At 32.2% G+C, this 11,890-nt stretch overlaps 2 protein-coding genes across 2 annotated transcripts in view; one reads left to right on the top strand and one right to left on the bottom strand.

Moving 5' to 3' along the window:
- Positions 1-430: 430 nt before the first annotated feature.
- On the top strand, positions 431-11,780 carry LOC131847227 (uncharacterized; the record flags this gene model as incomplete). Its single annotated transcript, XM_059196725.1, has 5 exons — positions 431-630; positions 6,193-6,257; positions 6,361-6,453; positions 8,491-8,595; positions 10,004-11,780. Coding segments are annotated over 5 exons (636 nt in total), but the record flags the coding sequence as incomplete, so codon positions are not given.
- The window catches only part of LOC131847212 (septin-1), a 27,633-nt gene continuing 20,943 nt past the window's right edge, over positions 5,201-11,890 (bottom strand). Inside the window, exon 12 of the transcript XR_009357702.1 lies at positions 5,201-5,377. The gene's annotated coding sequence lies outside the window, so the exon portion shown is untranslated. The remainder of the gene's footprint in view (positions 5,378-11,890) is intronic.

Below are 11,890 nucleotides of genomic sequence, written 5' to 3'. Positions count from 1 at the left end.
CACCTTGGATAGTAGAGATGCGATACTGATAGGCCAGTAGTTGCGATGGGTTTGATCTGTCGTCCTTTCCTATTATCCTCCACTGGTGCCCCGCCGCAGGAGGAGGGCAGCCATACCATTATCATTCTTAAAAAAAATAGAATTGACTATCATTGCTGGGGCGACTTACTTACACCAACTTAGACCGGAAGTACGCGAGTTCATGTCTGCTCAGGAGCAAAAAACGGTTGCGTAGGTATCAATTTCTATTTCTTTCTGATTTCTTGTATTTCGCCTAAAATGACGTCGAAAGTTAATTGCCTCTGACTACCCCAACAGATAACAGGCGAGGACAACAGGCTACATTTATTTACAAAAGTTCGTAATATTTGGATAGATTATTATTACAGTAGATATCTATACAAACTTAAGTCACACATTAATATAATTACAGAAAATCGAGAGGAAGATAGAGAACAACTACACAGAATGTATAGAAAAAAACACAAACAAAAAGTGTGCAGAATCCGTTACAAAACCCAACAAAACTTGCACCTGTATATTGTACATTAAGATTACTGAAAAGTTTTATGGAGAGCGGATTAAGTTATATTTTGAGTTGCCATCATATCAGGAGCCAAATAATAATCAGTAAGTTCACTTTTATGTCTATATAACCCTTTCTTGAAAAGGTATGTCGTGTTCTTTAGATTTCATTAGTAATCTGATGTCAATTGAACACCGACAATGGTTGGTTATGGATGGAATGAGGGCATCGGAGGAAGGGGCAATCGAATGAGGGCATCCACAGAACAAAATAGTAGACTAAGTTTTTTGTTCAATGGGATTTTTAGCAAGGTAGACTAAAATATAACTATATCATACATATACACATACTAGCCTTATCCGCGACTTCGTCCGCGTAAAATAGTGAACTTGACTAAATAATGAAAAAAATATTTAACGACCTAACCCAATAAAAGCCAAATAAAAAAGTTTCATTGTTTCATCTTCAAAAATGACGATTCTTCCATACAATCTTTCATCCCCAATTTCAACCCCTTACAACCCTTTTTCGCATTAAAATGTAGCCTATGTCCTTTCTAAGGGTCTAGACTATTTGTGTACCAAATTTCATTTAAATCGGTTCAGTAGTTTTGGCGTGAAAGCGAGACAGACAGACAGACAGAGTTACTTTCGCATTTATAATATTAGTAAGGAGTAAGGATATAACAATGAAAGATTTTTAAAAAGTCACAATGAAACAAGTTTTGTGCTATTTTAATTCTGCTCCTATTGGTCGTAGCGTGATGTTATATTTTAAAAACAACACAATTTAAAAACAAATTTAACTTTTAAGTTCTTTATAATATTAGTATAGATATATCTATACATATAAATAAAATTGGAGTGTATGGTTGTAATATTGAAATAACTGATTTTTACTACATGCATATGAATATAAATACGGCACTTACATCAAAATAACATTTTTTACAATTTTTGTCTGTCTGTCTGTTTGTTCCGGCTAATCTCTGAAATGTCTGGACCGATTTTGACGGAACTTTCTTTGGCAGGTAGGTAATGTAATAAGGAGTAACTTGGCTACTTTTATTCTAGTAAAATAAAGTTTAATTCCACGCGGACGAAGTCGCGTGTACAGCTAGTATTAAATACAAAGAGATGATGTATTTTTTTTGAGGATGATAATGGAATGGTGCACCCGCCTGCGCTAACGGTTTACGCTGGCGGGGCACCAGTGGAGCATGATAAGATGAGCCCAGTTAGCCCATGACAAATTCACCAGGAATTTAACACGATGATTTCCAGGGGGAACCTTATTATATTATTTTGCTAAGTAAAATCACGATATGTAGGGTAAGTTCGGATTACTTTTAATTTTACAAAGGGTTTTTAGCCCTAAATATTAAACTTAAATTAAATACTTTGCAATCCTTGGTCAGCCAAAACATGCCAATGCCATGCCAAACAATAAAATAGAAGGTAGAATGGTATTTTTTTAGATATTTTATTCTAAAAAGGAAACTGCGTGCCATGCAAGTAAATAAAAATTTATATTGAGGTATAATCAATCCCTATACATAGTTTTCATAACCCATTTGAATTTTTCATTTCGGACCTTTTTGCTTGAAAAAAGTTTTTTTACAATATTTTCATTCCATGGTGATGACTTGATGATATTTATATTTGTTCCGTGTTACATACTGCACAAAGCATGGGCGGATCTACCTACGGGCTCTATAGGCTGCAGCCCAGGGCCTTGTGGATATAAAGGGCCCCCAGCCCTCACTGAAAACAATACGCGATATTTAGATTAAAAAATCTACAATATTAAAAAACCTATAAGATTCATAACCCTGAGATTAATCAACCCATGGATGTGCGCGTCTACCGAACGGAACGGGAAATTTCCTGTCGCTTATTTTGTACCTACTCATACCGTCACGTCATACTCATTGCGGCCGTACCGTCGTGCATCAGAGATTTTTTCGGTCATTAGGTACACCTAGTCGACCATACATTAGTCCTCGGGAGAAAAATACAACACATTAGAATATAATAGAAAAATCTTTATTCAATTAACTTTAATTTAAGCTCTCTTTATGAACGGGGATCCTATTTTTGGCGTAATTTTGTGATATTTTTAATTCGGCTCTTTCCTTGCCTAGTTATTGTGCCATCAAATGTAGAAATTACGTAATCTATATCTATACTTATAAGATTATTATTATTGATAAGAGAATTTGTAGAGGTCAATTCTGTCTGTCTGTGTATGTTCGTTATAGAAACAAAAACTACTCGACGGATTTTAACGAAACTTGGTACAATTATTCTTCATATTCCTGGGCAGGTTATAGTATACTTTTCTTCACGCTAGGATCAATAGGAGCAGAGCAGTTAAAGGAAATGTTAGGAAAACGGGAGAAGTTACTCCATTTTTAAGCTTACGTCGCGTGTGCAGCCTTAATGGTTAAAGCTACACAGAAATCGTGTATGACGGAAATGGTTGACTCATATATACCTATTTAATTAAAAGAATAATATAAATCGGTATAGATATATCATGTTATAAGGATTATTTTTGTGTAACGGTCGAGGGAACGTATAAACAGGCGGGGTCCGAGCGCGAGCTTCTTACAATATTTGGCTATTGATGCGAATAGAGTTTCAAAGCGTTTGACCTTATTGACATACAATCTATATCTATACTAATATTATAAAGAGGACAGATTTGTATTTTTGTGTGTATGTACAGGTATATATGTTTGTATTGAATAGGCTTCGAAACTACTGGACTGATTTGAAAAATTCTTTCCCTGATATACTTTTCATATCCCTGAGTGACATAGGCTATATTATATTTCCAAAAAAATTAGGGATCCTTACTGACTCCAATATAGAAAGAGAGAGTTAGTACCCAAAGTGTAAAAAATAAACAAAAAATATCTAACACCCGTGCGCTGCAAAAAGTATTGATGATAGAATAAAATTATTGAACACATCATTATCTACAAAAGTGTCGCGACAGCATGTCTTATAGTTATGTCACAATAAGTGTGTTTAATTTATAAATTTCATTGAAAAGTTATTAGTATCTTGCTATAGCAAGATACTAATAACTTTAATATTGATCCTTATCAAAATAAATTCACTTTAACTTCTTATTCACGACTGGTTCAATATTTTTACATAACTTTCTGAATTATTTAATTTGGACATTCCATTCGAAAGATATCACGTATGTATTTTAAAATGTAAGTATTAAAAAAACCCCGCTCGATTAGCTTTAAATCCAATGTATGTAACGATGTAGGTGGTCACTGGGGTACGAGAGGGGATACTTGCTAAAATAAGATAAACGACACCGTGCCTAATATTTCAGTTATTACCGGCATTAATAAATTCACTAAACCTTTCTGGATTGCCACCACACCAATTGACGTTAAAAATCGGAATACCGATAATCCTAACTGATCAACATAAGCCAATAACATTTAAACGGCTCCAATTTCTGGTTAAAATATAGCTATCTTTATTCGCGTGATAACCTGTAGTCCATGCGGGCGAAGCCACGAGCGGAAAGCTAGTCTAATATACATTTATATTATTTTGCTTGTTTTGATATACATATGTGGGAACAATACAATATAATGGTTCCCACATTCTGTCCTTTTCAGTATAGCAGTAAAAATAATATTCATATCTATAACTAGCTGTTATGTTACCCGTGTCTTTCTTTAGCTGCGAGGAATTTACTTTTTTTTGTGTAATTCCCGGTGCTACCGTAGACAATAGGAATGTGAATGGAAGGCCTGCTATGAAAAATGTTGCAAAACCTTAAATAATGTGATATAGGCGAAGTTACGCAGTTCAGCTAGTTTTATATAATATATACATACCTATATATGTATATCTATGTCCCCTCGTCGCCATGTAATCATCTACAATGTGTATTCATGTTCAATATGTATATAGATATATATAGTGGATACTGAGTTTTACTAGAGAGTTGTCATAAAGCTCTAATGTAAAATAAGTTGTAATTGTAAAGTTATTATTGTGACTCACCAACGTAATAATTTTGTTGATAACGTATGTGCCGGGGCGGGCTAGTCCAATTACTATAATCAACGTAGGAGTCATAAGCAGTCACTTAATCATCGTATATTGTTTACTTCTTTGTAAACTTTACAAAAATAATAATTTATACATAAAAAAAACAAAAATCAGTCAAACTACACAAAAAACAGAAAACATAAATCATATCAGTTGATACACCTTCATTTACCTTACATTTCATCCGGTATACGAATACCACCACTGACATAATGTCATCGTAGAACCATCGTACGCCTCCTACGAAATGCGACATCGATATAGGTACTTATTAATTTCTATATACGTGAATCAAAAACTTTGTACTCCTTTCATACAAGTTTATATAGAGAAGGAATGCAAAAAACGGTCAAATGAAATAACTAAATAATATTTTTTTACACACACTACCATGTATATGACACACAAACACGTGTATATATCCTTTTCTTTATTGTCTGTGATACTGCCAGTGCTTATGATTTTATCGAAGTATAATCTGTGACAATAGAACGCTAATGTTCAAACTTATAATTTAAATTATTATAGTTATGGTCATGAATTCCGACCACATGTTGACCAGTAGTATTAATTAAAATGTCCGTTAAAGTATGATGCTCGTTTATTATTTAATGACAGAGACAAAACGAATATGTTTGGTTGCAAATAAATGTTATAATTTTTTAACGGAGAAAGAGGTTTTACTTACGCAACAGAAATACAGCGTACGGAGTGGCACGCAGACGGCTTTGTAGAAAGTCTACGTTGGTGAAAATTGATACTGAAAAAAAAATTTTAATTTCTCTGAACGGTATATACTCATCCGGTATACATACATTCCACAGTACATTCAATCAGTGAGTTATTAGTTACATAAATAAAATTACAACCTAAATAAAGTAAAACGTTAACGTTAAATACGATAAGATAAAACATGTACCTAACTCATATAAAACTGTTCATAGTTGAATGTTTAATTAATGAACAAAAAAATATGTAGGATACATTATTAATTCGTAATTTGTACTATTAGCCTAAAATTAGAAGGTTTATAAAATAAATACATATTTTTTTTAAACTACGATGGTGGCAATCAAGAATACGGCCCATCTGATGGTAAATGGTTACCGTAGCCTATAGACGCCTGAAACACCAGGGGTATCACGTGCGCGTTGCCGACCCTTAAGAAACCTTAATATACCCTTCTTGGTTTCTACATAACTCCTTTTAATAATTCCGTTTAATAGATAGGTATGTGCTAGTTAGACCCGCATCCAAATATAATTGTCTGTGTTTTCAAAGAAAATTTTAATAACATTAATTACAATTGTAGTTTAACTACGAATCTACAGTGCTTCTTCTTTATATAACGTTCATATATACTCTAACTTACTAACGTATATTTGCATTAAAAATGTCCCTGTGTGGGTATACTCAATCTATTAGTGGTTTCCCCTAAGCATAGTTTAAAAATACACGCTAATTAGTTCATTGTAGTTAATTGTTTAGCCGAATTTAAAGTACCTACGATTTACATACGTGAAGATTATTTCATTCAACTGATTTTCAACATTAATTGCTATTATTTTTTCACAGGAACGAAGACCAATCACAAACTTCTGCAGGAATTCATAAGCCATGTATAAACAACAGGTTCAATGGTAAGCGTTGATGATCGTAGTGGTCCACCTTGTTCACTTAGTTTTAGTCGAAGATCCCGTGTTGAGGGAATTTATATTATTTAATAATATCTCTTTTTTTTAGATGGATTTTCCTTAAAAATAAACGGTTCTCGAGATAAATTTGAGACAGTGACGGATGAACCGTTTAGTAAAGGAGAGTCATCAGGAGGCCCAAGTAATATTTTGTTTTAATTAGTTTTATGTTGTGCGAATATAATATAACAAAACTATGCATTTATGGTATACTGCTACTGCAATATCGTTTTTTAAAACAATGCCTTATCTAGGCGTTTCAGTTTTTATACATATTAACGAAACACTTTAATCGTTACCTGATAGATGTATGAGTGTGTCAGTTCTCTGGGTTTTTCAACTCTTTTGTTCCCTATCCCTAATGTTATTCACATAGTATGATGCAGTAACCACATACCTAAATGCTATATATGAGTCTACTAGCTGTGCCCGTTTTTTACACATAGGCTATAAATTCATGCGGTTACCCGCATGAATTTATAGCCTATGTGTCATTCTGGTGTATAAATTATATTACATATTGTAAAGTTTCATTAAAGTTCGTTCTTTCCCGTTTTTTTACGGGAAAGAGATACAACATCCATCCATCTATCCATCCATACTCAGAAACTTTCGCATTTATAAGTATTACGTCGCGTTTATACTATTAGTAAAATTTTAAAATTAACAATAATTTCAATACCGGCATAATGTTCACGTTTATTAGCATACACTTGACTGTCCACAGGATATTACTAAGGTCAATGTAATCGTTATTGAATTATATTGGACAGTACGCTCAACACGTTTGCCTCACCCAAAATTCCTACGTGTAAAGTTGCCATTGATAAAAAAGAACTTACATTTTTTATCGTTTTTCTGCTGTAAATAGTTTCTTTTTAGGTTTTTCATAAATTTCCATCCAAAAACGTTATACCTGTATGTCTATGAATATCTTGATGTCGTCTGTTCATTATAATCAATACTAGTCCTAATAGGGATAATCCATAAAGTATGTCACACGATATTCATGATTTTTTAACGAACTATTAACAAATAACTTTCAAATATTTCCATCTTCCATATATATTTAATTTCTCATCTATACTAATACTATAAAGAGGTAAAGTTTAATGTTTGTTTGTTCGCGCTAATTTCCGGTTCTGCTGATCCGATTTAAATATTATTTCACTGTTAGAAAGGTATATTATCACCGAGTGCTTTAGGCTATATAACATTACGCTACAACCAAAAGGAGCGGAGTAGCAATGAATATTGTAGCAAAACATATTCATTTTGAGTGCTTCCGCTGTGGGGCGCTGCGTAAGCGGTTAAAGTTACGCATAAATATGTATGGCGGAATTGTTCTCCTCTAAAAGTTCTCGTTTGCGACAACATGTCTATCGTTTAAGGTTAACTTACTACAACAATTTTTATGGTAATCAAATTTCTTCTAAAATAATGCATCTTTTGCTAAGATGTTCTTAAAACTGGATATTAAATAATAAAACGGAAGAAGCTTAAATATTGGACCCATGTGGGTTGCTAGCACTGGTAAAAAATTTGCAAAATATGTGACATCAAACTAAGTAGGAGGGAGAGTCACATATGTTACGAGACGTAACATGGACGAATGAGGAAAAAAAACATGAAAATCGTGTTACTTAAATTATAGATGGCTTCTAAAAAATGGACACGTACGTATCAACGTTTAGCATGCATTCCGCATAAGTCATATATAATTAGACATAAATAATCTAGACACATAACCACAAGAAAGTATGACACTCCAGATATATCAGTTATAGCTTGATGGTTGCTATAGCTGTAAATATCACACCTCTTCAGAATATCGGCGTTTCACATGCGATTTCAAGTTCCGTACGCTTTCCTCTCTTCGCCCTATTTATTTCTAATTCCATCCCCTACTCACCCCTTTTTAAATAAGACCGGCAACACTCCTGCAATTCTTCCTGGTGTCTTGGGAGTTTATGGGTGGCGGTAAACGTTTGCCATAATGTATACCGCTAGTTCGTTTGCTTGCTATCCTATAAAACTTATCTACATCTATTTTCAATTCTAATAAAATTCGATTGGATTTTTAATCGATCTTCTAATTGTAGGGGAATAGAGTATTAATTTTAATAAGAGATATATTAAAACAACAAAAAATTATAATTAAAAATGTATCCATTTTCAGACTACACACAGACGTTGAATACGAGTTGTTTTGAAAATCGATTGTGGTATCTCAATGCCACTAATACACTTGAAAGTGGAAGTTATAAATTGCGCATTGATTACAGTGAGTTTTATATTTTTTGTAATTTTTAATGTTAACTACATTACTTCATTATTTCAAATTATATTAAATACCTAATTTAGAATATTAAACTATTGTGACTATATTAGGATAGACTTTTTTAAATGTACATGAAATGGCAAACAAGCTGATGATACACTTGATAGTCAACGGTGATCGTCGCCGGTATGTTCTTGAACTACGGAAATCACGTTATCATGTGATATCCGTGACACCACTCATGCGTTCCCATTCCAGAGGACTAAGGTGTTATTCGTCTTTTTGTTATTTTACCACCTACCTCCGGAACGCAGCTACAAAGCTTTGCTGTTTAAATAGGTACCCACGCAGACAACTTTTTACACTGTTTCGCTTGGATAATATTCTTAATAACAAAATAGGTATTAAATACGAATGCACTTTGCATGATTCAATGAAAACGATTTTGCTTTTATTTATCGAATGTCTAGCTGTATATGTATGTGTATCGGCTGGGGTTTAGCTATCGAATTGATCTCTTTTTCTTTCAATAGGATAGTGCTGGAGCACTATCCTATTGAAAGAAGATCCTATTGGAGAGTTTTGTCGTTAGACTGGCTTATCGCAAACAAATTTTTGCCGAATTAAATCTTCGCTTGCGTTACTAGCATATTTGACTGGTTTATACACAGATATACATATTTCATTACAGCATTTAGATATATATTGAAAGTATATTATATATTGAAAGTTACTTAAAATAAAATGCCTAACAAAAAAGATCGGGATCAATAAAAAAGATTGATTTTTAATTTAAAAATCAACATTATTTTATTAATCGTCCATCCATAAATTACTTATTAGCATAAATTTATTATTATTATAAACATGGGGGGACTATGACGATCTGTGAGTAATCATTTATGAGTAGGTATAATTGTTTGTATTGGTCTGGATGTGTGTGTATATCTGTCTTGTTGTGTATTTATAAAAAAAGCATTTGTCAGTTGCCTATAGTCTGTTTTTTAACCCCGGAGGCAAATTTGACATTACCAATGTTGCTAGGTTTTTAACTTTAGCTTTTTTAAGTAGTTAACTATAGGTAGTTAACTCAGTACGTAAATTTTGAAAATCTGTTGTGGAAATGTCATGTAAAGCTTTAAAACTAATATGTTGAAATTAATATTCCCGATTAAGAAATCGGTATCGCAGGTACAGCACTACCCCTGTTTACAGTTCAATTTCCACCATGCCGGCCACGTCTCTTATGACAATTTCATGGATCGTAATGTATAATAGTTTGATTAGTTTAATATCTAGTAACTTATGGATACACACTCTGTACCTAAGTGTCGTGTATAAGTATGCATAGCTTGGAACTAGAACGTTGTGTTAATTGGCTTGGGATATTATTATTACATATTCATTGCAGATTACCCAGTAACTGAATACAATGGAACGAGGATGTTTATATTGTCAACATACCGAATTGAAGAGAATAGGTATAAACGGGGAACAGGAATAGCACTGCTGAATCTCGGACCCTTATTATTTATAATAAGTGCTATCTTTTATTATAAAAATATACTTCACAAAAAAAATTGAAGGCATATATGTAGACTTTCTAATTAAAAAGGTAAAGCTTTTGCGCTAACGGTGTACGCTGACGAGTAAAGAACAGTAAAGAATGAAAGAATGAGTATTTGATATAATACTACATATACATATGTATGTATCTAAATTAGTAGTTATAAAATACGCAGCATTATATAATTAATAATTTAGATACATATACAGTAGTCGTATTGATAAACAGGCATTCGTCAGTCAATATAAAACCACTAATTATCATTCAGAACTACCATACAAATGACATCACATATATGGTTCAATAATTTAGAATTCGTATATACAGTGAATTATAGTAGATATATAATTTTATAAACTGACGACTACAGACTTTAATTATTAGAACTATTCACATCAGCAACGCATTTCAAAATACAGAATGCATTGAACTTACGTTTATCTAATCTACAATCATCAAATAGATTTTTTTAGGTCCTTCTTACGCATCAGATATCTACATTATGAATGAATCTACAATAGATAGTATTTCTTTAGCAAGATATTTATATAGATAAAAAAATTAAAACGTTATCAGTACAAACCAAATACTAAATTAATTTATATATTATTGCTTATCTTTTGCATGTATTGCATTTGCATTGTGACGCGTATTATTTATTGTACCTATTTCCACCACTCCACTATTCCTCTCTGTAACTGAAGTATTACAAACAAACAATTTAATATATATTCATCTATATATGGGCATGTTAAGCAGTGTGTTACAGAATGTCCATTGACAATGCGTGTTTTTGCTTTATTTATCTACTTTAATCACTTCCAGTACACATCCCAGTTTGGTATTAAAATTGGTCCAGTAAATTTTGCGTGACCCAAAGATACAGACAAAATTTTTAAAATATATTACATATCTATTTGATATGTAATTTGTTTTAAATAACTGGTGCTTTTTTATATATACATATAACCAAAGCCTAAATATAAATAATGCACATGTAAATATCAAAATGTTTCATCTGTGGATCCTACGTTTGTTATAGATTTTATTGATCTATGATGTTTTATAGGTAAGTGACTATTTGACAAGAAGGTAAAGAAAAAAACTTTGATACTCAAATGTTATTAATTATAGGCATATTTAGTATTAAATGACTATAGGATTTTGAACATGAATTTAATTAATTTTGGTATATAATTAAATCAGAAGTGTCGAGCGTCTTTTAGTAGATAGAACTCTACCTACTAACTGAAAACTTTGTCACTGACTCATATCTAATTATTTTAGGTTTAATACGGTCTCTCAATGTTATTAATAATATGATAAAATGGTCCCGCATTTTCGGATCGTTCTTATCATGGTTTTATTTATTCCTGATATCGTTGACGAGAATAACCTTCATGACTGTACAATTTTTTTTTTTCATAAATACTGACTTCAAGACTGAGATTTCAGGCTTCTTATACCTTATATCTCACTCTTCAACCGAAACGCATTTATTGAATTATTGCCATTAATTCAATAAAGGATAAATAAATTGCGAACTTAATGCCATTCTATAATTGCATTGTATATTAATTAATATGTTTACACATTTATTTATGGCTTGTTTTAAACTGTGTTTTTTATTGATTTTATGATGTATGATTGTAATTTAGATCTCAATATACAAAAGCAAACTCAATGTCCATTAAAAATATACAGTACATATATGAAGAATATTGTCTTACA

Source organism: Achroia grisella, unplaced genomic scaffold, assembly GCF_030625045.1.
Source record: "Achroia grisella isolate CSIRO2021 unplaced genomic scaffold, CSIRO_AGI_Agris_v1 utg109, whole genome shotgun sequence".
NCBI lineage: Eukaryota > Metazoa > Arthropoda > Insecta > Lepidoptera > Pyralidae > Achroia > Achroia grisella.
Note: the sequence above shows the minus strand (reverse complement) of the source record. Positions and strands in the feature narration are given on the sequence as shown.